This window comes from Myotis lucifugus, unplaced genomic scaffold (assembly GCF_000147115.1).
Source record: "Myotis lucifugus unplaced genomic scaffold, Myoluc2.0 scaffold_1811, whole genome shotgun sequence".
NCBI lineage: Eukaryota > Metazoa > Chordata > Mammalia > Chiroptera > Vespertilionidae > Myotis > Myotis lucifugus.
Genome location: NW_005872859.1, coordinates 1 through 27,269, shown reverse-complemented (window position 1 = coordinate 27,269; position 27,269 = coordinate 1). Strand labels below are relative to the sequence as shown.

Here is a 27,269-nt window from a genome sequence, read left to right as displayed (position 1 = left end):
GAAGCCAATGTAAAAAGGCTACATACTATATGATTCCAACTATGTGGCATTCTGGAAAAGGCCAAACTGTGAGACAGTGAAAAGATTGGTGGTTGCAGGGAGGAGGAGTGAGGAATGAGGGAGGGGTGAATAAGCAGAGCACAGAGGATTTATAGGGCAGTGAGACTACTCTCTATGATACTCTAACGGCAGATACATGTCGTTACACATTTGTCCAAACCCATTGAATGTACAACACCGAGAGTGAAACGTAACGTGAACTATGGACTTTGGGAGATTGTGATGGGCTGGGCTGAGCTGGGGTTCAGAGGTTGGGGTGGGGGGTCACGGCTCATAGAAACCAGGGTAGAAGGCACCCTTGAGTCATCTGGTACAGTCATTCCCGTTTCTGGTCAGCAATGCCGAGAAACTGGACACCGGCCACTCGGGTTCCCAGAACACCTGACCCAAATTACCTAGGGATGGGGCTCAAGCTCCTGTATTTTAAGCAATCTTCGTAGGTAATGATGTGTAATTTTTTTAGGGTTATCACCTAAAGCAGTGGTCGGCAAACTCATTAGTCAACAGAGCCAAATATCAACAGTACTTCTTCAAAATAGACTCCTCCAGGCCGAAAACCGACTTCTGCGCATGGGCCACGAGTTTCAATCGTACTGTACTCGCGCCCACACGTGGTATTTTGTGGAAGAGCCACACTGAAGAGCCAAAGAGCCGCATGTGGCTCTCGAGCCACGGCTTGCCGACCACGGACCTAGAGTAAAAAATCCCAACAAAACTACAAGATATGCAATAAAAGAGGAAAGGAAGTGGGACTCAGGTCCCTTCGGCCTTGGATGATTCCTTCGCCTTCTCCGGGCCAGAGGCTCCCCAGACTTCCCAGCAAGGAGGTTACACCGAAGAGCTCTCAGCGCTCCTCTGGCTTTGCTGTCTGTGATCTTTCGCGTGTCGTGTGTGGCTCTCCGGCAGCCACCAGGAGGGAGGAGGCCCAGTGAATGTTCAAAACCACGAGTGAGGACTGTTGTGGGTTTCAGCGGCAGGAATTCAATTCATAAGGGCCTGAGCAAAAACGAAAAAAGGGGGCGGGGGAGAAATGTATTTGAACTGAAAAGTCTGGGGTATATACGACTTCAGGCACAGCTAGATCCGGGCACGCAAATGATATATTTTCTCATTCCCTTAGTATTGGCTTTGTTTTCTAGTGGGCTTTAGATAACTGTGTCTAAAGTCTCTAAGAGGAAAAAGAAAAACAAAGCAGAACCAGCAATCTGGAGAGACCCAAATCCACCTTTGCTGGTAGTGAGCTCTTTCATTCAGAAGAGTGGCAACCTGGTCTCCATGACTCTGTACAAAGTTCTGCTCCTTTAGGCAGCAGATGCATCTTCATCTGAGTCTAGCTTGCACTGTCATGCACATGTGCACGTATGCACATGTGTGCTGTATGTGTGTGGACATGCACACATACATATGTGTAGGCATATACACGCTTATTTAAGAGTTGTACACACACTATTGGGAGTAGATCTGGAGGACTGCGGGAAGATGGGGGCATGGTTTCTCCCCACTTTGGGAGATGTAGCCTAGTGTAGGTCAGACTTGGGGGCCCCCAAATGCTTTAGCAGAGAGGGGCCCTCAAGGGTGTGGCAAAGTCCTGTCCTCGTGTGTGCTGGGGGGATGGGGGACCCTGAGACTATGGCTCCTTAGCAGGACCTGTGAGCTGCATATGAGAGTTCAAGCTCCTCTGCTCACCCTCCTGCCTTTGTGCCATCCCCTAGCCCAGTGTTTGGCAAACCACGGCTCGCGAGCCACCTGCGGCTCTTGGCCCCTTGAGTGTGGCTCTTCCACAAAATACCACGTGTGGGCACGCACGTACAGTGCGATTGAAACTTCCTGGCCCATGCCAGACGTCGGTTTTCCGAAAGGAGATGACGAAACAAGTATACAAGACGAGTGTGGATGGGAGAGTTGAAAGGGGTCAACCTCAGCGAACGTACGTCAATCAGATTGAGGACGTTTTTAGCAAAGGCCAGCTTAGGAGTACCCTAATTAAGTTAATAACAATTTACCTACCTATATAGTTTAAGTTTAAAAAATTTGGCTCTCAAATTTCAATCGTTGTACTGTTGATATTTGGCTCTGTTGACTAATGAGTTTGCCGACCACTGGCCTAGCCCCACACCCAGGAGACAAGTTACTGTCACCTCAGAGCTTGGCCGTGCAAGGTGGCCAATGTCATGGGGAAAGCTGGCTGTGGTCTAGGTGTGGTTCATGCTGAGAATCAGCACCTAGCGCAAGTCTCTGCAGCCCGGCCATGGCCAGCCAGGCGTAGTTGGGGTCTTGGGAGGTGGGGAGGGGGAGGAAAGGAAAGAGATAGGAAACCCGAGGGAAAGATATCCATGTGGGGCAGCTAGACTCAGGTAGAAGAAACTAAAAAATGCAACAATGGTCTTTCAACAATAGACCAAGGAAATGTAGGATCACGGTTTACAGTCAGGCCACGTCCCACAAGAGCCAGTAGTCACCTCGTCCACTTTCTGAGCATCTCAGGTGATGGGGATCTTGCCACCTTCCCAGGTAGGGCCTGGTCTTATCGGATGCCCCAGAGAAAGGTTTAGAGCATTCTAGAGACAGGTCAGAGCCTTTGAAACCCACATTTGAGGAAAGCCTCAGAGCACAGGGTGGTAACAATTTGCTGAGGGCAATGAACACGTTTTTTAACAAAATCACATTGTGGCCTGGTTGGTGTGGCTCAGTTGGTTGAGTGTCGTCCCATGGAACAAGAGGTCGCAGGTTTGATTCCCGGTCAGGGCACATGCCCGGGTAGTAGGCAGCTTGCAGGAGGCAGCCCATGGACATTTCTCTCTCACTGATGCTTCTATCTCCCTCTCCCTTCATCTCGCTCAAAAATCAATAAAAACATATTTTAGCTGAAACCGGTTTGGCTCAGTGGATAGAGCGTCGGTCTGCGGACTGAAGGGTCCCAGGTTCGATTCCGGTCAAGGGCATGTACCTGGGTTGCGGGCACATCCCCAGTAGGAGATGTGCAGGAGGCAGCTGATCGATGTTTCTCTCTTCGATGTTTCTAACTCTCTATCTCTCTCCCTTCCTCTCTGTAAAAAATCAATAAAATATATTTTTAAAAAAACGTATTTTAAAAAATGAAATTGTGGTGATGTTCTGTGAAAGAAGCAATCAAGGAGCTGAGGTGGTGATAATGGAGAGGCGCCACCTCATGTGGGCAGTGAGAGGGGTTCTGAAGAGGTGACATCAAGAGCTGGGAGCAGCTGGAGAGGAGAGTCATGGGCAGAGAGAATGGCTTATGCAAAGCCCAAAGCAGGAAAGAGGTCAGAACCTTCTGGAATAGAAGGAAGAGAGGTAGGGGCCAGCAGGGACAGGTAGGAGATGAGTTTGGAGAGACAGTGACCAGATGACACAGGCTCCTGTAGGGCACGGTAGGACTTTGGGTTTAAGCTGAGTGACACACCTGCTGCTGCATTGAGAGGAGAGTGGATGGAGCAAGTGCTCCAGGGGTGAGGCTGGTGGGTGTGTCTCCTGACACTGGCTGTGCCACCTCAGGTGCGGTGCTTAACCTTTCTGGGCTGCACTGTTGCCCACACATGGGGGTAACAGGAGGCAGATTTTGTTCACTCTCAGGAGAAACTCTAACTAGATGGAACAGGCAATCTTAAGAGGTAGTGAGCTCCCCATCATTGCAAACATTTGAACCGAGGCTGGCTCCACCATGAAAGCACTTGGGCGCCAGAGGATTGGGTAGAGTGGCCTTTCTGGTTGCTGACCCTGACCTTCTGTGGACCACAATTCTGGTCTCATTTTTGTCCTTGTCTTGCTGGGTGACCTCAGGCTGGTTACTTCCCCTCTCTAGCCTCAGTTTCCAAATGATGACAGAAATAGGCTGATGATCACTATAGATTCCCCACCAGCAAATTCTCTAATTTGTCTATTCTCAGTCTTCACCTTACCCCCCACTCACAAAGGCCATCGTCTTGGCAGCTGGAGACTCCATGAGAGCCTGGTCTTAGTCTTGGCAGAAAGTCCTCCCAAAGCCACACATGTCAATCCCAGCATCCTGGGTGGACTTTGGGTTGGAAGTCTCTCTGCTCATCCCGGACAGGGGTTGTTATTTTCTTTGGCGTCTCCTAAGATGGCCCCGGAAACAGGACTTGCTTCCATGCGCAGCCTCCCATTCTGTGGCTACCAATATAAGGGCCACCACCACCCAGAAGAATCCCAGGAGACCGTGCAGGAGAACAAGGATTCGCGATCATCCTCCTCCAAACCTGTGAGTGGTGGGCTTGCCTCTGACCACACCCCACAGGGTGGTCTTCAGAAGGCTTTGGGGGCTAGAGACAGAGGACTAGGACAGCTTGGATTCGCTAATATGTTGAATATAGCAAATTAAGAGATAGATAGATAGATAATTACACTCAGAGAAGTGTCAAACTGATGGGCAATGCAGGGTCATGATATAGCGCCCATTTATTTGTTCATACTTTTATTGGGCAAAGAGTTATTCGTTGAACGGTCCTGACTATAGGGATTTTATGGGGGCTGAGGATTTGACAGGGAAATGTCACCGTTCCTCGTCTAAAGAGTTCACAGGCTGGTGATAGAGGCAGACAGGTCATCAGGTAATTGGCACCCAGGACTCTGATCAGAGAACGAATGCAGAAGAGACGGTGGGGTGAAGCTCCCTAACCTAGACTCTGGAGAGGGGCCTACAGTAGGCTCCCTAGAGGACACGATGTCTTACTGAAGCCAGAGAGACAATAGGTTAAAAATGCAAAGAAGAGGACAGATGTTCCAGGCAAAGAAGCCAGCATATGGCAGAAACCCTTTTGTAAAGATCATGAATTTGTAGTCAAGTGTGACTTCTCAAATTGCAGCTGGTCCACTCACTGGCTGTGTGTTTCTGGGCAAGTTGCTCTAGCTTTCTGAGCTGGGCTGCCCATCTGTAAAACAGGAGACAGCCACCTCTATCTTAAAGGAATGTTAAGTGAAAGAGGGGGGCTGCTCATTGAAAACTCCTTTTCCCTCTGGGTAATTCTCACTCCTGTTCCTCCTATGAATGTCCAGGTGTCAGCACAAGATGTTTCAGCTTTGGAAACTTGTTCTCTTGTGTGGCCTGATCTCTGGGACCTCAGCAGGTATTATTCACTCACTTGGCAAAGGCGTGGGTAACATTGTAGACGGCCTGAGACCTGCTATTGATAATAGACTTAGGGACATTAAATGTGAGTCAGTAAGGGTGCTGATAGGCGGCACCCAGAACCTGTTTCCTAAACATTATGCTGCATTTCCAGGGGCTGCCACCAGGGGCTGCCCTTTAGGGATGGTTCACTAGGAAAGGTGGTTAGTCACTTCCTGGCTCATTTACTTACTTACTTACTTACTTACTTACTTACTTACTTATTTATTAAAATTTTTATTGATTTCAGAGAGGAAGGAAGAGGGAGAGAGAGATAGAAACATCAATGATAAGAAAGAATCATCAATTGGCTGCCTCCTGCATGCATCCTACAGGGAATTGAGCCCACAACCCAGGCATGTGTCCCAACCTGGAATGGAACTGTGACCTCCTGGTTCATAGGTCGATACTCAACCACTGAACCACTCTGGCCAGGCCATTAATTTTTTCTATAAACAAGCAATGCTTAAATGAATATTCTTGTACATATTATATCATGTTTCTAGTCTATACATAGCATAAGTTCCTAAAAGCGAGATTTCAAAAGTTCAAAGGATATTTCACTCTATTCCCTTGATGGCACTGGTATGGACAACTTAAATGTTTTGCCAGACTCATATGACGAAAGACTCTAACGCCTTTCACTTTAAAGTTCTCTAATTATAAAAGAATCCACTCATTTTTTCATATTTTAATCTTTTTATATATTTTAACTTAAGTATTTTGTTCATATCCTTAGCATATTAGTCTGTTGGGTTGTTTACTTTTCTTATTGATTTGTATTAACTCCACCTAGCATAGGTAGCTATATGCCTATTTTTATAGTTAATTGAATCTCCTTTTAATTCTGATTTCTCAAAAGAACTTGGCTTTCTTTTTATTTTCTGGAAAATTAACAGCACATTGACAAACATGTTTATAGGAGTTAGTCACTTCTGTAAATGACTGCCTTTCAAATACTGTCAGGCAATTTTCAAAGATATGGAAGGGACCCCCATCTTTAATTTCACTGCTGAGAAAACTAAGCTCAGAAACAGAAGTGTCTGAGTTAAGGTCACCTAAGACCAGACATAGTTTTATTTATTTATTTTATTTCTTGATTGGGGTTATACAGGTTTCAGGTGCACAATTCCACAACACATCATCTGTACACTGTACTGTGTGTTCACCACCCCAAGTTCAGTCTCCTTAGCTCCATAGTTTTATTTATGTTGGCATTTTTTGTTTGCATCATTGTAACCAGGTAGATACTGTCCATTGCATAGCCAAGTTGAAGTACTATGATTACATACCTTCTCCACTACATTCTTTTGTTTTTCCTTGAGTTAGTAATTGCCTTGCTGTTTTTCACTTGAAATATTTTGCACACATATCCTTAATTCTTCTCATATACTGCATTCTACATCTGCCATGTCATTTATTCTATTAATCCCTCTTTTCACTAGGGACCTCCTATTAAGACACTTTGTCATCCTGCTCCTGTGTGAATTATTGCTCTCTGGGCCTGCTGCAAAGCTCTCATCCTGGGATTCCAATTTGTCACTTTTATAGGTTGAAGTCATATTTTTTCCTTAATTCTAGATTTTCCATATCTTTGTTTATTGACCTACTTTTTCAAACTTATGTAGACATCTCATTTAGAGCAATAGACACCCCCCGCCCCCCCGCCCATCACTACTAGAAGCAGGTGTATAATCCTTATCAATTGCCTGGTCAATTGCTTGGTTGGTTTGTTGATTAAAAATGAGTGATTAAAAATGAGTATATATTAGTATGAAAACAGCATGGAAGGAAGAGGGGCTCTGTAGCTGTATGTCTTCAGGCATGTTTCTTAAACTTTTCATTCTTATTTCCTCATCTGTAAAATCCAGATACTGTCGATATCTACCTCATTGAGTTGTTATGAAGATTAAAGGAAATAACACAGGCAGTCTTTTCTAGTACCTGGTGCATAGTAGCAGCTTCATAAGTGGTACATAACACTAAATAGCAATTGTTTTTGCCAGGTATTCCTCAGGACCTGAAGGAGGACTTGAACCTGCTTCGGGATACCAATAGGTGGCAAGCCATCCAGGACAAGTTCTACGAAACTCAAGTTGTGTTGAATGATGCCCTTTCTAAAATATTTAAAGGGGGCCACGCTTTGGGGTGAGTTGGTGCTTCCTGGTGGAGATCGTTGCTCAAAAAAAAAAGGGAGGGGAAAATACATGTCTTTTGGGGAGGGGTGTAAATTTCAGGTTAAAGGCAGAAAGGCAACACAACTTGTTCTTCCCACAGAGCCCACGTGGTCTGAGGCCAGGCCCACCAGAGCCTGAGTAAATTAGAGGCAGGGCCACATGACCAATCTGAGCATCACATGAGTTTCAGCTTCCACATCCTGTAATTTCAGGGTCAGGGGGAAGGTTCTCTTCACTCTCACCTCCACCTGTTTGCTGGTGCCTGGATTCCCTTTTCCAGGGAATGAGACTCTCCTCTCTAAATGCAGCTGAGAATAAACTTTCAAATCCCCTCAGGAGAGAGGAAACTGAAATCCACGCCCGCTGGCTCCACACATAGAATTTTGGAGTCAAAGAGTTGTGAGTTCAAATTCTGGCTCAGGCGATTGCTCTTCCTTGGTATCTTGGGGGAATCACAGCTGCTGGTCCTCAGTGTGCCACGCCATAGAATGGAGACAATCAACCTCTGAGGAGGGCTATGGGAAAGACCAAAATAGGCAAGGCTGATGAGGCCCAAATGCTCAGCATCATGCTGCAGAGAGAAGAGCTCAGCAAATGGCTGTCATGAGGAATGACAAGGGTGAATTCTGGTTGTTGCACAGGTTGAAAATCAGTAATGTCCACATCTTGAATTTCAAAGCCGAACCAACTCCTGATGGCCAAGGCGTTCAACTGAGGTTCCCCACATCTGCTGATGTCTCCTTGACCCTGTGAGTATGCATTAGAAGCTGGGAATTGGGGCAGGGGGGCAGTGCAGCACAGCCAATGGTCCTCCAAGCTAGAACCAGGCACTTTTCCACACCACTTAGTGGCCTTGGGCCTCGGTTTCCCCATCTGTAAATAAGGGAGCTTTTCTAGCTCTAAAATCCTAACCTTTAAAAAGTTCTAATAAACTTTGGCCATAACCAAGTCTCCCTTAAAAGAATTCTCCATTAAATATATTTCTGGAATTATAACATTTATCTAATAGTAAAATTTGCAAAAATAAATAGGTCAAACATTAACGAGTCTTTGGCAAAATTTTCTCTAGCATTATTTTGTCTCTCAAGATTCTCTTTAAATAGCAGTGACCATTACAGATAAATGCATATAATAGTGTATAGCTTATAATAAAGGGAATATGTGAAAAATAAAATTTTATTTTTTTAATTTATTTTTTATTGAACTTATTGGGGTTACATTGGCCAATAAAATTATATAGGTTTCAAGTATACAATTCTACAATACATCATCTGCACATTGCATGGTACGCTCACCATCCAAAGTCTAGTCTCCTTCCAACACCATTTATCCCCTCTTTACTCTCTTCTGCCTCCCCGAAGCCCCTTTCCCTCTGATAACAGATAACAGATACTGTTATCTGTTTCCATGAGTTTTGGGTGTTGTTTTTTTTTTGCTTAATCCCTTCACCTATATTACCCAACCCTCAAGCCCCCTTCCCTCTGACAGGCAGTCTGTTCTATGAATCTGTTTCTATCTTGTTTATTTTTTTCATTACAATCCACAAATACATGAAACCACATGGTAGAAAAATATAATTTTAAAGTATATTAATTACTTTAAAAGAAATAGATGTGGATAAATCTTTATAAATTGAGTACACTGTCAATTCATCATGCATTAGCTATGAGATCTTAGGATAGTTACTTAACCTCTCTATATCAATGCTTCCTCATTCTGAAATAGCAATAATAATAATAGTAGTTTCCCTTATGGTATTGCTGTAATAATTAGATGGATTAATCCAGTTAAAATACCTTCTAAAAGTGCCTAACATAATTTGTGCTCAATAAATGTTACCTATTATTATTATTATTTAATTATTAGTGTGCTGCTATATAAAATTTTCATAGGAACCAAACCTTGGAGACCAGGAGAAGAAGCCCTAATGCAAATATGTTATATCCCATAAAGAATGTGGACAATGATGACATTCTCCATAGATATCCTGAATAGTGTCCGCACAGGTGGAGGAACCGAGTGGGCGATGTGAAAGGTCTTCTAGACGTCTTCTCACTGTGAGTCTCATTGTCTGCAGGCCTCTCGTTGGGCAGGCAGTCCAACTGAACGTTTCCTTGGACCTCCTGGCTACTGTCGAAGTTGAAACTGATCCCAAGAGTGGTGACTCCAGAGTGGTCTTGACAGATTGCGCCAGCGACCCAGACAGCATCTCATTCACCTTGTTGGGCGAGTAAGTCCCATCCATCTCAAGTGAGGTGGGCTCTCAGAGGAGCGAAGGACCCTAATTTCAGCCTCTTCCTGCCCCTGGGAGATGGCACAATGTGGTGAAAAAGGGTTTAGGCTCTGCAGTCAGACAGGCCTTGGTTCAAATACCAGCTTTGTCACTAACTTGTAACTTTGCCATCGACTTAACCTCTCTGAGCCCCGGTTTTCATATATGGAAACTGAAGATGACAGTAATGCCTACGTATAGGCTGCTGAGCTGACGAAATGATAAAATACAAGTGTTTAGCATAGAGCCTGGCACACACTAAGCTCTCGGTAAGAATAGCATCCATGCTGATTTTGTGTCCCCTTGTTCTCCCCATGATGACTGAGGCAGGAGTGTTGACCTCTCCAACTAGAATCATGAATTTGCTTACTTCCCCTTTCAGCTCTAGCAGAGTTTTGGTTCTTGCTTTTTGAAGCTCGGTAGTTAGGGGCGTGCATATTTAGGATTGCTATGTCTTCTTGAAGAATTACCCCTTCATTGTTATCTCAATCATGGTCATCAGCATCAGCATCAGTTGTATTTACCTTCTTGCCTCTGGTTGGGAGGAGGAAGAGGAGGAAATGTCCACCATGGGCTCTAATTTCAGATTGTCTCCAAATTGTTCTCCACCTTCTGGAAAATTCCTGAAATGAGATCTTGAGAATTTAATCCTATCCACTTAAATCACTGATCCCTGTTAATCCACAAAATCTACATCTTAAACTGTGTGATTGAAAGAGCAGGTTTGGTCCCTGGAAGAGGGTTAAGGGAGAATGGGTGACCTGGACGTGGCTGGGACAGGAGAAATGCTCTGGAAGTTGAGGACTGGAGCAGGTTGGCTTTGGCAGGGAAGAGGGTCAATCCACCCTACCTCCACCAGGGGATCTGAGCACAGGTTGCCTAAAGACCCCCTAAAGCCAAACAAAGGCTCCAAGGGCCTATGTTAGTTGGAAAAGCTGGGATGCAATTCAGAGCTCTGAGCCCTGCTGGACACTGCTTTGCCTGTAGCCCCAGGGAATTCCTCCTGCCTCTGGGTCTCAGTGTCCAAATCTATAGAATGGCTTCCCACTCTGCTGCTCCAAATCCTCTCAGGGCTTTTCTTTCTGCTTTGGATGGAATCCCAAACCCTCCCCATGGCCATGTAGGCTCTGCCTGACCGGCCCCACCCTCATCTCACTTCACTCTCTCCTTGTTCTCTCCTGGCAAACACACTGGACTTTGCTCTGTCCCTCTTTCCCAGCTCCAGACCTGTGCAGGGCTGTCCTCGCTACCTCCTCCCCTTCCCCGCCCCCACCCCTCGCCTCCCAATCTCACCTCAATGGACTCTCATCCTTCAGCATCTAAAACAGGTTTCCTCCTCTCAAAAGTGCCTACTCCCACCCTTCAGAGTACTTATCACAAGTTGTCATCATACATTTAATTGTATGTTTACTTCATTCATTCTTTCAGCTTAATAGTGTCTTGAGCACCTACTATGTGCCAGACAGGCAGTGTTCTGAGCTCTGGAGAACTTACTGATGAGAACAGACAAGGACCCTGCTGTTGTGCTTTTTGTCCGGATGGAAAGGCAGATAGGCGAGCATTCAGCCCCTTAATAAAGAGCTCTCAAGGAAGATGTCAGATGGCATAAGCCCTGGGCAGAGCAGCACACTTATCAGGGAACCATAATACAAAGCCCTTCCTTAGGGGAGTAGTCAGAGGGGGCTGCCCTGAGGAGGTGGGAAGGTGGGAAGGAGCCAGCCTTAGCAAGACTTGTTTAATGTTTGGGTACCAGCTTAAGAGCTGTTTGTGCTTTGCTCATCCTATGTCCCAGTCTAGCTTGGTCCTTGGACATCGTTGCTGTGCTATAATATTTGTTGAATGAAGGGGGTTGTGATGAGATTCTCATGAGGCATTGGGGGGAGTCGCTGGTCAGACATCCTATATAAAAGAGGGGTAATATGCAAATAGACCGAATGGCAGAACAACCAAACAGCCAATCAAAGCATCATATGCTAATGATATGCTAAGGCTGTTCAACCATTCGCTATGATGTGCACTGACCACCAGGGTGCAGATGCTCCAACCTGTAGGTTAGCTTGCTGCTGGGGTCTGGCCAATCAGGATTGAGTGAGACAGGCCGGACACGCTCTGGAGCCCTCCCGCGGTCCCTCCCCAGCTGGCCAACCTCCTGTGTCCCTCCCTGGCCCCGATTGTGCACTGATAGGGTCCCTCGGCCTGGCCTGCGCCCTCTTGCAATCCGGGGCCCCTTGTGGGATGTCGGAGAGCCGGTTTCAGCCAGATCCTGCAGGCCACTCCCCTTAGGAAGACGCCAGACATAGGGCTCATGGCTGGCAAGCGCTGCTGCAGCAGCACGAGCCTCTCCCAATAGGGACTGATTGGGTGCGAGCCTGGGGCAGGCACAGTGGGGCCAGGATGAGCAGGAGTGGCAGGTAGGAGCTGCAGGCAGCGTTGGACTGTGGGTTTCAGCCCAATCCCTGCAGGTCACCCAGAGGGACCCCACTGTGCACAAATTCGTGCACCGGGCCTCTAGTGGGATTATAAGTGAGGATTCCCCTGGATAGAGGGAGGCTCTGTCTGTGCTTAGAAAGGCACCTTAGTGTCCCTGGGGTTTGTTTCCCTGCCTTCAAGGTGCTCTGCCATCTCCCACCCTCTCCCCGCTGCCCGCTGCTTGGCAGCTCTGCCCACTCGAGCATGATTTATTACTTCTCTCTCTTTTCCAGACACAGCACACTGGTCAACAAGCTCTCAGGCACCATAAGCAGCAGCCTGAGCGACACTGTGTCCTTCCTGGTGCAGAACCAGGTGAGTCCTCCACTCCTGGGGGCCCAGAGTCAGGCCTGGTGGGGGGCAGTGCACATTTACAGTCCCAGCTGTGCTCTCTGGGCCCCGCTCCTTCTGAGGTGCAATCTTCTCACTGGGCTGTCAGCTGGAACCGGCTCCTCTTTACTGGGCTTGGGAGGTGTGGGAGGGGGAGCAGAGGCCTGACATCAGCTGAAATCACTGGGTCCCAAACTTGAGCTATTTGTCATATCCATGTTCGAATAATGTGTTTGTAGCTAATGTGTTCCTTTAACGGACACAACTCCACTTACTTAAATTTATTTAAATACACTTGTTTTTAAAAGAAAACTTCATATCCCTGCCATTCATAAAAATTAATATCACTTATAATATAATTAATTTAAAAAATAAACACAGACCTATAATAAAATAGGTATTTTATTTGCACATCATTCAAAACCATATGTACCATGTGCAGGATTCCTGTGCATCATAAAAACTGTATGTAGCACGTGCCCAAAGTTCCAGAGACTCTGAATTAGTCATTCCAGAAAGGGCCTAGGAATCTTGGTCGACGAAGGGCAAATCCCGGGGCTGGAACCGCGCCACTCACTGTGCGGTCCTCCAGCTGCAGCACAGGCCTCGCTACAAGTGCAGACTCTCAGGCCCCACCCCAGGCCTGCAGAACTGGAATTTTCATTTATACAGATCCCCAGGGAACTGCACACAAAATCAGGAGAAACACTGCTGTAGGGTTCCAAGGGCCCCATTTCACTCTAAAATTCCAGGGTTCCAAACTTCAAGGTTTCTAAGAATGTAGGAGTCTGGGGTGTGAACACTCTAGACTCTTAAGGCTCTGGGATTGAAGGTGGTAGTTGGTGGGATCTAGCATCCGATGGTGCTCTGATGTTGGACTTCTCGCTTTCCAGTGTCCTAGAATCCTAAGGTTCTAAGATCCCATCTGACGAGCCTCTCCGTGGGTGGCCGGCAGTTTGTGCCCCGCTGATAATGAATCCATCCTTTTTTCTCCTTCCCCACCTCTTCTCCCTCCCTCTCTCCCCCTCAGATGTGCCCAATGCTGCGTATCTTCATCGGCACCGTGAATCCGCAGCTTGTTGAAAATGTCTTCAGTAAGTCACACCCCTGGGAAGCAGAGGTGTTCCCTGTGCAGCCTTCCCAGGGCAGGCATGCAGCTCTGAGCCCGCCCCACAGGCAGGTCTGGTCAGGGGCCCCTGGAGAAGCAGAAGGACCCACTCCTAAGTCAGCTGGGAGAGTGTGGCTGGAGGAATCCTTGCAGAATGGAAGGGGTTCTGTGGGCCTCTGGGGTCTCTCTACTATCATCCCTTGGAAAACCCACAGATGCTGCCTGGCAGAATGATGTGAGGAAGAGCATGGGCCAGATCTGAGTTCAAATCCTGGCTCTGCTACTTAGTAACTGTGGGGCCTTGGTCAAGTGGCTCTGCCTCTCTCAGCCTCTGTTTCTCCTGGGAAAACACGATTGCATCCATTGTGGGGTTGGTGAGTGGATTAAAAGAAAAAGCACAAAGAGCCTGATGTTCAGCAGACACTGCTAATCAACACGTTCCCTTCTCTTTCTCTTCTTATGAGGAGCTGGGGTTTCTCCTCCAGCCACTGGGGGCTTTCTTTAGCTTTTGGATCTTCAGGCACGTCTGGGGTTGCTGGGGAGACTGGAGCAGTAGAAATGGATCAAGTGAATGTGTCAGGGTCCTGGAGGTGGCCTTTCCATGAAATAGCCACAGGTCCAGTTCTTTGGGCAATCCCTCTGTGCTCTGCATGCACCATCTCATTGGATCCCCAAAACAGCCTGTGGGAGCGGTACCCTCATTGTACCCATTTTACAGATGAACAATTGAGGCTCAGAGAGGTGGAGTGACATGCCTGAGGTCCCATCGCTGTCAGGCTGACCCACTGAAGAGTGATAGTCACTGGGATCTGTTTTCTATTTGGTGGAGAATGAAGCTTCCTATTGGTTTTGTTTCTCCAGATAACGGTCAGCAGGGAGCCGATGTGCCAGCCAATGCCTGAAGAGGGCAGATGAGGTGGACTGCTGTGATGCCCCCAGCTGGTGAGGGTCAGGCTCTGTGGCCCATGCTAACGGAGGATGAGGCTCCTCCTTAGGGGACAATGGTGAAGCCAAAGCCAGGATTGGGTTCCCTAGTTTCTCTTGCAGCAGACTGAGTCCTAATCTTGCTGATCTTGGTCTTAGACTGAGCCTTGACCCTAGTCCCAAGCTGAGCCATGATCCTGGTCATACTCTAAATCCCAGTCCTTACTCACATACCTCGACTGAGCCTGGATCCTAGTCACAGGCTGAGCTTTGGCCCCAGTTATTAAGCCCTAAAATTAATCACAGATTGAGCCCTGATCCTGACCTCAGACTGATCCATGATCTTGATTATTTACAAAGCCCTGAACCCTGACTCTAGTCCTGGGCTCTGGTCAGTCTCTTTACATCTGCCACTGTTCCTAAGGTGAGAGGAGGGCAGAGTGAGGGGATAAGGAGGCCAGAGAAAGACCCCAAACCACAGGTGCCAGTCCCCTCTCCAAGGCCTTAGGCCCTGCAAGGTATTGTGAGAAAGAGCCTGGGCAGTAGTGTGTGGTGAAGAGCAGGTGCCACAAGGGTCCTTTTGCTGTCAATGGCCTAACTAACTCCTTGTGGTCTCATTCCAGATTAATTTCCAGTTGCTTGACCATGTTTCCTTGCAGTATCTCCCCCTGGGAAGATGCTGCCACCATCCAACTGGACTGAAAGCCTGAGACCAGAAGAAACCCTCTCAGCCACTCCTTGCCTTCACAGTTGAGACAGCAGTCTATGCCCATCACCCGCCCCCCTTCCCCAGCAATAAAAGCCACTTCTGCATCCTCCCGTGTGACACGTTGCATTCCTTCCAGTTGGGATTTGGGGAGGGAGGTGCAAGCAGGGCAGCAGAGACCTGGGTCAAGAACTGGAAGGGCCCTAGCTGGTTTTGCTCAGTGGTTAGAGTGTTGGCCTGGGGACTGAAGGGTCCCAGGTTTGCTTCTGGTCAAGGGCACATGCCTGGGTGGTGGGCTCGAGCTCTGGTGGGGGGCGTGCAGGAGATAGCCGATCAGTGATTTTCTCTCATCATTGATGTTTCAGTCTCTTTCACTATCTCCCCCTTCCTCTCTGAAATCAATAAAAATTTATTTTTAGAAAAAGAACTGGAAGGGACATCTGTGATTATCCAGCCCAACTTCTGGTTTTACAAATAGGGATACTGAGGCACAGAGAGCAAGAAACTGACCTAAAGTCACACAGCCAGTCTGTGGCAGTGGTAGAACGCTTGCTTCATCTATTCACATTCAGCGGGTATATAGTGAGCACTTACTCTGGACTAGGAAGGCAGTGGAAATAGGACAGTCACATTCTGGGCACTAACCCACCTGGTGCTTTTCTTCATTCCCGGTCAGGGGCCCTGAGAGGACTTGTGGAGAATCAGGGGATACCTGGTCTGACTGGACTCAGGAGCTCAGAGGCCTGGGCCACGTGCCGGCCTGCCCACCCATGTCTTTGGAAGGGCGAGGGCTCCACTGGAGCCGAGATCTCTTCAAGCAGTGCCTGAGAGCGCCCAAGGTCTCCAGCCCCCAGAGCTCACCCATCTCTCCTATCGCCACCCCCGAGAGCCTGTGCGCCCACCTGGCAAGCTGCACAAAAGCCCTGCCTGCCTGGTGAGGCCAGGGCTCCAGCGGTGTTCCATTGTCCCATGGAGACCAGCTCCTCTCTCCACCCAAGGCCCCTCCATTCATGCCCCAGAACTCAGCTGTCCCCAGGCTGCGCCTGGACGTGGTTGGGACAGTATCACTGCGTATGCTAAGACCACCACCATCGTGGAGGGCTGCCTTTGCTGGCACAGGGGACCTCATGAATTCCTCACCACCCCCTAATACCAAAACACCCTTCTTATCCCCATTTGACTGGGCAGCAACCAATCCGAGTCAGTGGCAAGCCTTTGTCCACACGGTTCCATCCACTGGGCACCTTTCCCCTCCAGCTCCAGCTCGCTAAATTCTCCTCAGCTGCAAGACTCTGCTCAGGCAAGTGGGGGCCTCTCCTCAATGCTCCCTAAAAAAAGACACCGTGCTTCCCAACTTACAGGTCCAACCAAGTTCCCTGGTCATCGCTGTCCAATTCAGAGAGTGTGTTCAGGATGCGTTAGTTCTCATTACCATGGTTCTCACCTTCTTACTCAATTCATCTGTCTGCCCCATGAGCCTGTGACAGCGGTTCTCAACCTGTGGGTCGCGACCCCTTTGGCAGTCGCACAACCCTTTCACAGGAGTAGCCTAAGACCATCCTGCATATCAGACATTTACATTATGATTCATAACAGTAGTAACATTACAGTTATGAAGCAGCAACAAAAATAATTTTATGGTTGGGTCACAACATGAGGAACTGTATTTAAAAGGCCAGAAGGTTGAGAAACACTGGCCTGTGAGATCCTTGAGGGCAGAGATCTTCCTCTGCTCAGCAGCCCCAGAGCCTAGAGAAGAACCAGATGCAGTACAGGCACCACCCATGTGGGGTGAATGAATGGGTGAAGCTTTTCTGGACGGTAACACCATTTTCAGAACAGCTGAGTGGGTGGGTGAACAGGAAAATGCTAACATCCCGGGATTGAGGGTGTATAGAAGACTAGTCATTATTTTCTGTTAACTAGGGCCAGATACTTGACATTTGAGACAGATGGACCCAATGCAAGGCTCCTAGATTAGTAAAGCTAGGATGTAGCATAGGTGCGGCCAAGGCCACTCACCCCCTCCAGGGACGGATGGGGCCCATGAAGGGGAAAGGGGACAAGGTGAAGAAGGGAGGAAGCATCCCCCGTTGTGAGCCTGGCACTGCCCAGACTAGCTCCTCACCCACTCAACCCAACCTCCAAGATGGTTGAGGACTTCTTGGAGGTGGTGGCAAAAAAATTGGAAATACTGTGTTTTATAACTTGGTGAATCACAATAATGCAAACAACTGAAACTGGGGAAAACATTGAAAAGGGATACTGAAATTTGACAAAAGTTTGTTTGTGGGGGTGATGCATTTCTGTGTTGATGTTTAAGCACGGAAAAAATGCATTTTTAAAAAGTATAAATGTGGTTAAATATCTAGCTAAGTCAGGCTGTGCCCTGGGCAGTTTAGGAGTGGCTGAAGCAGTACCTGTCCAACCCAGTGCAGCAGGAGTTGTGTTCCTATGATTTGCCACACCTGTGGAAGGGGTTGGGAGAGAGGAAGCAGGACCTGCACCTGTCACAGACGCCCACAGCTGCCTATAGGAAGACACACATACCCACACACACACACACACACACACACACACACACACACTCACAGTGCTGAGAAAAATACTCAGAGCAGAGGCTCTGCCCCAGTCCGAAGGTAAAGGGCAGTCAGGGAAGGCTTCCTAGAGAAGGTGCCAATTGAGCTGAAATTGAAAGGATGACGAGGAGAGAAGGGAGGGGAAGGCATTTCAAGCAAAAGGAGCAAGGCCTCCCCTTTGGTCCCAGAGAGGGAACAAAGTGATTCTCTTTGGTTCCTATCCAAGGCTGGCAGGCAAAGTCAACATTTGTCTCTTTGGTCCTGTAATCGCTTGCCTACCCACCTGACCCTCTGCCTGCAGGCGTGGCTACTAATGGGAGCCACTGACAACAGTACCTATGGATCCGGATATCATAATGTTATGGAAACTTCCAGATAATGTTACCACACGACCCAGCAATTGGTATTGCTCAAAGAAGTTGAAAATGTCTACACAAAAAGCCTGCACACAGAGGTTTGTGGAGCTTTTTTCATAATTGTCAAAACTCAGAGCAGCCAAGATGCCCTTCAATAAGTGTATGGATAAATAAACTGTGGTCCATGCAGGCAACGGCATATTATTCAGCACTATAAAGAAATGAGCCATTGAGTCATGAACTGACAGAGAGGAACCTTAAATGCATGTTACTGCCCAGCTGTAGTGGCTCAGTGGTTGAGCTTCAATCTATGAACCAGAAGGTCACAGTTCTATTCCCCGTCAGGGCACATGCCTCCGTTGTGGGCTCCATCCCCAGTGGGGTTGTGCAGGAGACAGCCAATTAATGATTCTCATCATTGATGTTTCTATCTCTCTCTCTTCCTTCCTCTCTGAAATCAATAAAAATATATATTTTTAAATGCATATTACTAATAAAAGAAGCCAATGTAAAAAGGCTACATACTATATGATTCCAACTATGTGGCATTCTGGAAAAGGCCAAACTGTGAGACAGTGAAAAGATTGGTGGTTGCAGGGAGGAGGAGTGAGGAATGAGGGAGGGGTGAATAAGCAGAGCACAGAGGATTTATAGGGCAGTGAGACTACTCTCTATGATACTCTAACGGCAGATACATGTCGTTACACATTTGTCCAAACCCATTGAATGTACAACACCGAGAGTGAAACGTAACGTGAACTATGGACTTTGGGAGATTGTGATGGGCTGGGCTGAGCTGGGGTTCAGAGATTGGGGTGGGGGTCACGGCTCATAGAAACGAGGGTAGAAGGCACCCTTGAGTCATCTGGTACAGTCATTCCCGTTTCTGGTCAGCAATGCCGAGAAACTGGACACCGGCCACTCGGGTTCCCGGAACACCTGACCCAAATTACCTAGGGATGGGGCTCAAGCTCCTGTATTTTAAGCAATCTTCGTAGGTCATGATGTGTAATTTTTTTTAGGGTTATCACCTAAAGCAGTGGTCGGCAAACTCATTAGTCAACAGAGCCCAATATCAACAGTACTTCTTCAAAATAGACTCCCCCAGGCCGAAAACCGACTTCTGCGCATGGGCCACGAGTTTCAATCATACTGTACGCGCGCCCACACGTGGTATTTTGTGGAAGAGGCACACTGAAGGGGCCAAAGAGCCGCATGTGGCTCTCGAACCACGGCTTGCCGACCACGGACCTAGAGTAAAAAATCCCAACAAAACTACAAGATATGCAATAAAAGAGGAAAGGAAGTGGGGTTTGAGGTCACTGTGCGGCCTTGGATGATTCCTTCGCCTTCTCCAGGCCACAGGCTCCCCAGACTTCCCAGCAAGGAGGTTACACCGAAGAACTCTCAGCGCTCCTCTGGCTTTGCTGTCTGTGATATTTCGAGTGTCGTGTGTGACTCTCCGGCAGCCACCAGGAGGGAGGAGGCCCAGTGAATGTTCAAAACCACGAGTGAGGACTGTTGTGGGTTTCAGCGGCAGGAATTCAATTCATAAGGGCCTGAGCAAAAACGAAAAAAGGGGGCGGGGGAGAAATGTATTTGACCTGAAAAGTCTGGGGTATATACGACTTCAGGCACAGCTAGATCCGGGCACGCAAATGATATCTTTTCTCATTCCCTTAGTATTGGCTTTGTTTTCTAGTGGGCTTTAGATAACTGTGTCTAAAGTCTCTAAGAGGAAAAAGAAAAACAAAGCAGAACCAGCAATCTGGAGAGACCCAAATCCACCTTTGCTGGTAGTGAGCTCTTTCATTCAGAAGAGTGGCAACCTGGTCTCCATGATTCTGTACAAAGTTCTGCTCCTTTAGGCAGCAGATGCATCTTCATCTGAGTCTAGCTTGCACTGTCATGCACATGTGCACGTATGCACATGTGTGCTGTATGTGTGTGGACATGCACACATACATATGTGTAGGCATATACACGCTTATTTAAGAGTTGTACACACACTATTGGGAGTAGGATCTGGAGGACTGCGGGAAGAAGGGGGTATGGTTTCTCCCCACTTTGGGAGATGTAGTCTAGTGTAGGTCAGACTTGGGGGCCCCCAAATGCTTTAGCAGAGAGGGGCCCTCAAGGGTGTGGCAAAGTCCTGTCTTCGTGTGTGCTGGGGGGATGGGGGTCCCTGAGACTATGGCTCCTTAGCAGCATCTGTGAGCTGCATATGAGAGTTCAGGCTCCTGTGCTCACCCTCCTGCCTTTGTGCCATCCACTAGCCCAGCGGTTCTCAACCCGTGGGTCGCGACCCCTTTGGGGGTCGAACGACCCTTTCACAGGGGTCGCCTAAGACCATCGGAAAACACATATATAATTGCATATTGTGTTTGTGATTAATCGCTATGCTTTAATTATGTTCAATTTGTAACAATGAAATTGGGGGTCACCACAACATGAGGAACTGTATTAAAGGGTCGCGGCATTAGGAAGGTTGAGAACCACTGCCCTAGCCCCACACCCAGGAGACAAGTTACTGTCACCTCAGAGCTTGGCCGTGCAAGGTGGCCAATGGCATGGGGAAAGCTGGCTGTGGTCCAGGTGTGGTTCATGCTGAGAATCAGCACCTAGCGCAAGTCTCTGCAGCCCGGCCATGGCCAGCCAGGCGTAGTTGGGGTCTTGGGAGGTGGGGAGGGGGAGGAAAGGAAAGAGATAGGAAACCCGAGGGAAAGATATCCATGTGGGGCAGCTAGACTCAGGTAGAAGAAACTAAAAAATGCAACAATGGTCTTTCAACAATAGACCAAGGAAATTTAGGATCACGGTTTACAGTCAGGCCACGTCCCACAAGAGCCAGTAGTCACCTCCTCCAATTTCTGAGCATCTCAGGTGATGGGGATCTTGCCACCTTCCCAGGTAGGGCCTGGTCTTATCGGATGCCCCAGGGAAAGGTTTAGAGCATTCTAGAGACAGGTCAGAGCCTTTGAAACCCACATTTGAGGAAAGCCTCAGAGCACAGGGTGGTAACAATTTGCTGAGGGCAATGAACACGTTTTTTAACAAAATCACATTGTGGCCTGGTTGGTGTGGCTCAGTTGGTTGAGTGTCGTCCCATGGAACAAGAGGTCGCAGGTTTGATTCCCGGTCAGGGCACATGCCCGGGTAGTAGGCAGCTTGCAGGAGGCAGCCCATGGACATTTCTCTCTCACTGATGCTTCTATCTCCCTCTCCCTTCATCTCGCTCAAAAATCAATAAAAACATATTTTAGCTGAAACCGGTTTGGCTCAGTGGATAGAGCGTCGGTCTGCGGACTGAAGGGTCCCAGGTTCGATTCCAGTCAAGGGCATGTACCTGGGTTGCGGGCACATCCCCAGTAGATGTGCAGGAGGCAGCTGATCGATGTTTCTCTCTCATCGATGTTTCTAACTCTCTATCTCTCTCCCTTCCTCTCTGTAAAAAATCAATAAAATATATTTTTTAAAATACATATTTTAAAAAATGAAATTGTGGTGATGTTCTGTGAAAGAAGCAATCAAGGAGCTGAGGTGGTGATAATGGGGAGGCGCCACCTCATGTGGGCAGTGAGAGCGGTTCTGAAGAGGTGACATCAAGAGCTGGGAGCAGCTGGAGAGGAGAGTCATGGGCAGAGAGAATGGCTTATGCAAAGCCCAAAGCAGGAAAGAGGTCAGAACCTTCTGGAATAGAAGGAAGAGAGGTAGGGGCCAGCAGGGACAGGTAGGAGATGAGTTTGGAGAGACAGTGACCAGATGACACAGGCTCCTGTAGGGCACGGTAGGACTTGGGTTTAAGCTGAGTGACACACCTGCTGCTGCATTGAGAGGAGAGTGGATGGAGCAAGTGCTCCAGGGGTGAGGCTGGTGGGTGTGTCTCCTGACACTGGCTGTGCCACCTCAGGCGCGGTGCTTAACCTTTCTGGGCTGCACTGTTGCCCACACATGGGGGTAACGGGAGGCAGATTTTGTTCACTCTCAGGAGAAACTCTAACTAGATGGAACAGGCAATCTTAAGAGGTAGTGAGCTCCCCATCATTGCAAACATTTGAACCGAGGCTGGCTCCACCATGAAAGCACTTGGGCGCCAGAGGATTGGGTAGAGTGGCCTTTCTGGTTGCTGACCCTGACCTTCTGTGGACCACAATTCTGGTCTCATTTTTGTCCTTGTCTTGCTGGGTGACCTCAGGCTGGTTACTTCCCCTCTCTGAGCCTCAGTTTCCAAATGATGACAGAAATAGGCTGATGATCACTATAGATTCCCCACCAGCAAATTCTCTAATTTGTCTATTCTCAGTCTTCACCTTACCCCCCACTCACAAAGGCCATCGTCTTGGCAGCTGGAGACTCCATGAGAGCCTGGTCTTAGTCTTGGCAGAAAGTCCTCCCAAAGCCACACATGTCAATCCCAGCATCCTGGGTGGACTTTGGGTTGGAAGTCTCTCTGCTCATCCCGGACAGGGGTTGTTATTTTCTTTGGCGTCTCCTCAGATGGCCCCAGAAACAGGACTTGCTTCCATGGGCAGCCTCCCATTCTGTGGCTACCAATATAAGGGCCACCACCACCCAGAAGAATCCCAGGAGACCGTGCAGGAGAACAAGGATTCGCGATCATCCTCCTCCAAACCCGTGAGTGGTGGGCTTCCTCTGACCACACCCCACACAATGGTCTTCAGAAGGCTTTGGGGGCTAGAGACAGAGGACTAAGACAGCTTGGATTCGCTAATATGTTGAATATAGAAAATTAAGAGATAGATAGATAGATAGATAGATAGATAGATAGATAGAGTGTCAAACTGATGGGCAATGCAGGGTCATGAGATAGCGCCCATTTATTTGTTCATACTTTTATTCGGCAAAGAGTTATTCGTTGAACGGTCCTGACTACAGGGACTTTATGGGGGCTGAGGATTTGACAGGGAAATGTCACCATTCCTCGTCTAAAGAGTTCACAGGCTGGTGATAGAGGCAGACAGGTCATCAGGTAATTGGCACCCAGGACTCTGATCAGAGAACGAATGCAGAAGAAACGGTGGGGTGAAGCTCCCTAACCTAGACTCTGGGGAGGGGCCTACAGCAGGCTCCCTAGAGGACACGATGTCTTACTGAAGCCAGAGAGACAATAGGTTAAAAATGCAAAGAAGAGGACAGATGTTCCAGGCAAAGAAGCCAGCATATGGCAGAAACCCTTTTGTAAAGATCATGAATTTGTAGTCAAGTGTGACTTCTCAAATTGCAGCTGGTCCACTCACTGGCTGTGTGTTTCTGGGCAAGTTGCTCTAGCTTTCTGAGCTGGGCTGCCCATCTGTAAAACAGGAGACAGCCACCTCTATCTTAAAGGAATGTTAAGTGAAAGAGGGGGGCTGCTCATTGAAAACTCCTTTTCCCTCTGGGTAATTCTCACTCCTGTTTCTCCTATGAATGTCCAGGTGTCAGCACAAGATGTTTCAGCTTTGGAAACTTGTTCTCTTGTGTGGCCTGATCTCTGGGACCTCAGCAGGTATTATTCACTCACTTGGCAAAGGCGTGGGTAACATTGTAGACGGCCTGAGACCTGCTATTGATAATAGACTTAGGGACATTAAATGTGAGTCAGTAAGGGTGATGATAGGCGGCACCCAGAACCTGTTTCCTAAACATTATGCTGCATTTCCAGGGGCTGCCACCAGGGGCTGCCCTTTAGGGATGGTTTACTAGGAAAGGTGGTTAGTCACTTCCTGGCTCATTTACTAACTTACTTACTTACTTACTTACTTATTTATTAAAATTTTTATTGATTTCAGAGAGGAAGGAAGAGGGAGAGAGAGATAGAAACATCAATGATGAGAGAGAATCATTGATTGGCTGCCTCCTGCATGCATCCTACAGGGAATTGAGCCCACAACCCAGGCATGTGTCCCAACCTGGAATGGAACTGTGACCTCCTGGTTCATAGGTCGATACTCAACCACTGAACCACTCTGGCCAGGCCATTAATTTTTTTCTATAAACAAGCAATGCTTAAATGAATATCCTTGTACATATTATATCATGTTTCTAGTCTATACATAGCATAAGTTCCTAAAAGCGAGATTTCAAAAGTTCAAAGGATATTTCACTCTATTCCCTTGATGGCCCTGGTATGGACAACTTAAATGTTTTGCCAGACTCATAAGATGAAAGACTCTAACGCCTTTCACTTTAAAGTTCTCTAATTATAAAAGAATCCACTCATTTTTTTCATATTTTAATCTTTTTATATATTTTAACTTAAGTATTTTGTTCATATCCTTAGCATATTAGTCTGTTGGGTTGTTTACTTTTCTTATTGATTTGTATTAACTCCACCTACCATAGGTAGCTATATGCCTATTTTTATAGTTAATTGAATCTCCTTTTAATTCTGATTTCTCAAAAGAACTTGGCTTTCTTTTTATTTTCTGGAAAGTTAACAGCACATTGACAAACATTTTTATAGGAGTTAGTCACTTCTGTAAATGACTGCCTTTCAAATACTGTCAGGCAATTTTCAAAGATATGGAAGGGACCCCATCTTTAATTTCACTGCTGAGAAAACTAAGCTCAGAAACAGAAGTGTCTGAGTTAAGGTCACCTAAGACCAGACATAGTTTTATTTATTTATTTTATTTCTTGATTGGGGTTATACAGGTTTCAGGTGCACAATTCCACAACACATCATCTGTACACTGTACTGTGTATTCACCACCCCAAGTTCAGTCTCCTTAGCTCCATAGTTTTATTTATGTTGGCATTTTTTGTTTGCATCATTGTAACCAGGTAGATACTGTCCATTGCATAGCCAAGTTGAAGTACTATGATTACATACCTCCTCCAGTACATTCTTTTGTTTTTCCTTGAGTTAGTAATTGCCTTGCTGTTTTTCACTTGAAATATTTTGCACACATATCCTTAATTCTTCTCATATACTGCATTCTACATCTGCCATGTCATTTATTCTATTAATCCCTCTTTTCACTAGGGACCTCCTATTAAGACACTTTGTCATCCTGCTCCTGTGTGAATTATTGCTCTCTGGGCCTGCTGCAAAGCTCTCATCCTGGGATTCCAATTTGTCACTTTTATAGGTTGAAGTCATATTTTTTCCTTAATTCTAGATTTTCCATATCTTTGTTTATTGACCTACTTTTTCAAACTTATGTAGACATCTCATTTAGAGCAATAGACACCCCCCACCCCCGCCCATCACTACTAGAAGCAGGTGTATAATCCTTATCAATTGCCTGGTCAATTGCTTGGTTGGTTTGTTGATTAAAAATGAGTATATATTAGTATGAAGACAGCATGGAAGGAAGAGGGGCTCTGTAGCTGTATGTCTTCAGGCATGTTTCTTAAACTTTTCATTCTTATTTCCTCATCTGTAAAATCCAGATACTGTCGATATCTACCTCATTGAGTTGTTATGAAGATTAAAGGAAATAACACAGGCAGTCTTTTCTAGTACCTGGTGCATAGTAGCAGCTTCATAAGTGGTACATAACACTAAATAGCAATTGTTTTTGCCAGGTATTCTTCAGAACCTGAAGGAGGACTTGAACCTGCTTCGGGATACCAATCGGTGGCAAGCCATCCAGGACAAGTTCTACCAAACTAAAGTTGTGTTGAATGATGCCCTTTCTAAAACAATTGAGAGCATTGCTTTGGGGTGAGTTGGTGCTTCCTGGTGGAGATCGTTGCTGAAAAAAAAAAAGGGAGGGGAAAATGCATGTCTTTTGGGGAGGGGTGTAAATTTCATGTTAAAGGCAGAAAGGCAACACAACTTGTTCTTCCCACAGAGCCCACGTGGTCTGAGGCCAGGCCCACCAGAGCCTGAGTAAATTAGAGGCAGGGCCACATGACCAATCTGAGCATCACATGAGTTTCAGCTTCCACATCCTGTAATTTCAGGGTCAGGGGGAAGGTTCTCTTCACTCTCACCTCCACCTGTTTGCTGGTGCCTGGATTCCCTTTTCCAGGGAATGAGACTCTCCTCTCTAAATACAGCTGAGAATAAACTTTCAAATCCCCTCAGGAGAGAGGATACTGAAATCCATGCCCGCTGGCTCCACACAAAGAATTTTGGAGTCAAAGAGTTGTGAGTTCAAATTCTGGCTCAGGCAATTGCTCTTCCTTGGTATCTTGGGGGAATCACAGCTGCTGGTCCTCAGTGTGCCACGCCATAGAATGGAGACAATCAACCTCTGAGGAGGGCTATGGGAAAGACCAAAATAGGCAAGGCTGATGAGGCCCAAATGCTCAGCATCATGCTGCAGAGAGAAGAGCTCAGCAAATGGCTGTCATGAGGAATGACAAGGGTGAATTCTGGTTGTCGCACAGGTTGAAAATCAGTAATGTCCACATCTTGAATTTCAAAGCCGAACCAACTCCTGATGGCCAAGGCGTTCAACTGAGGTTCCCCACATCTGCTGATGTCTCCTTGACCCTGTGAGTATGCATTAGAAGCTGGGAATTGAGGCGGGGGGTGGGGGGCAGTGCAGCACAGCCAATGGTCCTCCAAGCTAGAACCAGGCACTTTTCCACACCACTTAGTGGCCTTGGGCCTCGGTTTCCCCATCTGTAAATAAGGGAGCTTTTCTAGCTCTAAAATCCTAACCTTTAAAAAGTTCTAATAAACTTTGGCCATAACCAAGTCTCTCTTAAAAGAATTCTCCATTAAATATATTTCTGGAATTATAACATTTATCTAATAGTAAAATTTGCAAAAATAAATAGGTCAAACATTAACAAGTCTTTGGCAAAATTTTCTCTAGCATTATTTTGTCTCTCAAGATTCTCTTTAAATAGCAGTGACCATTACAGATAAATGCATATAATAGTGTATAGCTTGTAATAAAGGGCATATGTGAAAAATGAAATTTTATTTTTTTAATTTATTTTTTATTGAACTTATTGGGGTTACATTGGCCAATAAAATTATATAGGTTTCAAGTATACAATTCTACAATACATCATCTGCACATTGCATGGTACGCTCACCATCCAAAGTCTAGTCTCCTTCCATCACCATTTATCCCCTCTTTACTCTCTTCTGCCTCCCCGAAGCCCCTTTCCCTCTGATAACAGATAACAGATACTGTTATCTGTTTCCATGAGTTTTGGGTGTTGTTTTTTTTTGCTTAAC

General features: G+C 46.9%; 1 protein-coding gene and 3 long non-coding RNA genes across 4 annotated transcripts; all 4 read left to right on the top strand.

Annotated features, from left to right (window-relative positions):
- Positions 1-4,195: 4,195 nt before the first annotated feature.
- On the top strand, positions 4,196-5,188 carry LOC111824501. The gene is made up of 2 exons (XR_002827590.1): positions 4,196-4,297; positions 5,092-5,188. It is a non-coding gene; the product is annotated as an uncharacterized LOC111824501 (long non-coding RNA).
- Positions 5,189-5,779: 591 nt separating this feature from the next.
- Positions 5,780-14,289, top strand: LOC106695609 (BPI fold-containing family A member 2-like). Its single transcript, XM_023748789.1, has 7 exons — positions 5,780-5,788; positions 7,194-7,351; positions 8,022-8,129; positions 9,458-9,610; positions 12,355-12,436; positions 13,482-13,688; positions 14,278-14,289. The coding sequence occupies exons 1-7, from the start codon at positions 5,780-5,782 to the stop codon at positions 14,287-14,289; spliced, it is 729 nt and encodes a 242-aa protein (XP_023604557.1).
- Positions 14,290-14,420: 131 nt separating this feature from the next.
- LOC111824500 lies at positions 14,421-15,298 on the top strand. The gene is made up of 2 exons (XR_002827589.1): positions 14,421-14,501; positions 15,107-15,298. It is a non-coding gene; the product is annotated as an uncharacterized LOC111824500 (long non-coding RNA).
- Positions 15,299-22,677: 7,379 nt separating this feature from the next.
- Positions 22,678-26,547, top strand: LOC106695608. Its single transcript, XR_002827588.1, has 4 exons — positions 22,678-22,759; positions 23,560-23,630; positions 25,655-25,793; positions 26,465-26,547. It is a non-coding gene; the product is annotated as an uncharacterized LOC106695608 (long non-coding RNA).
- Positions 26,548-27,269: the final 722 nt, after the last annotated feature.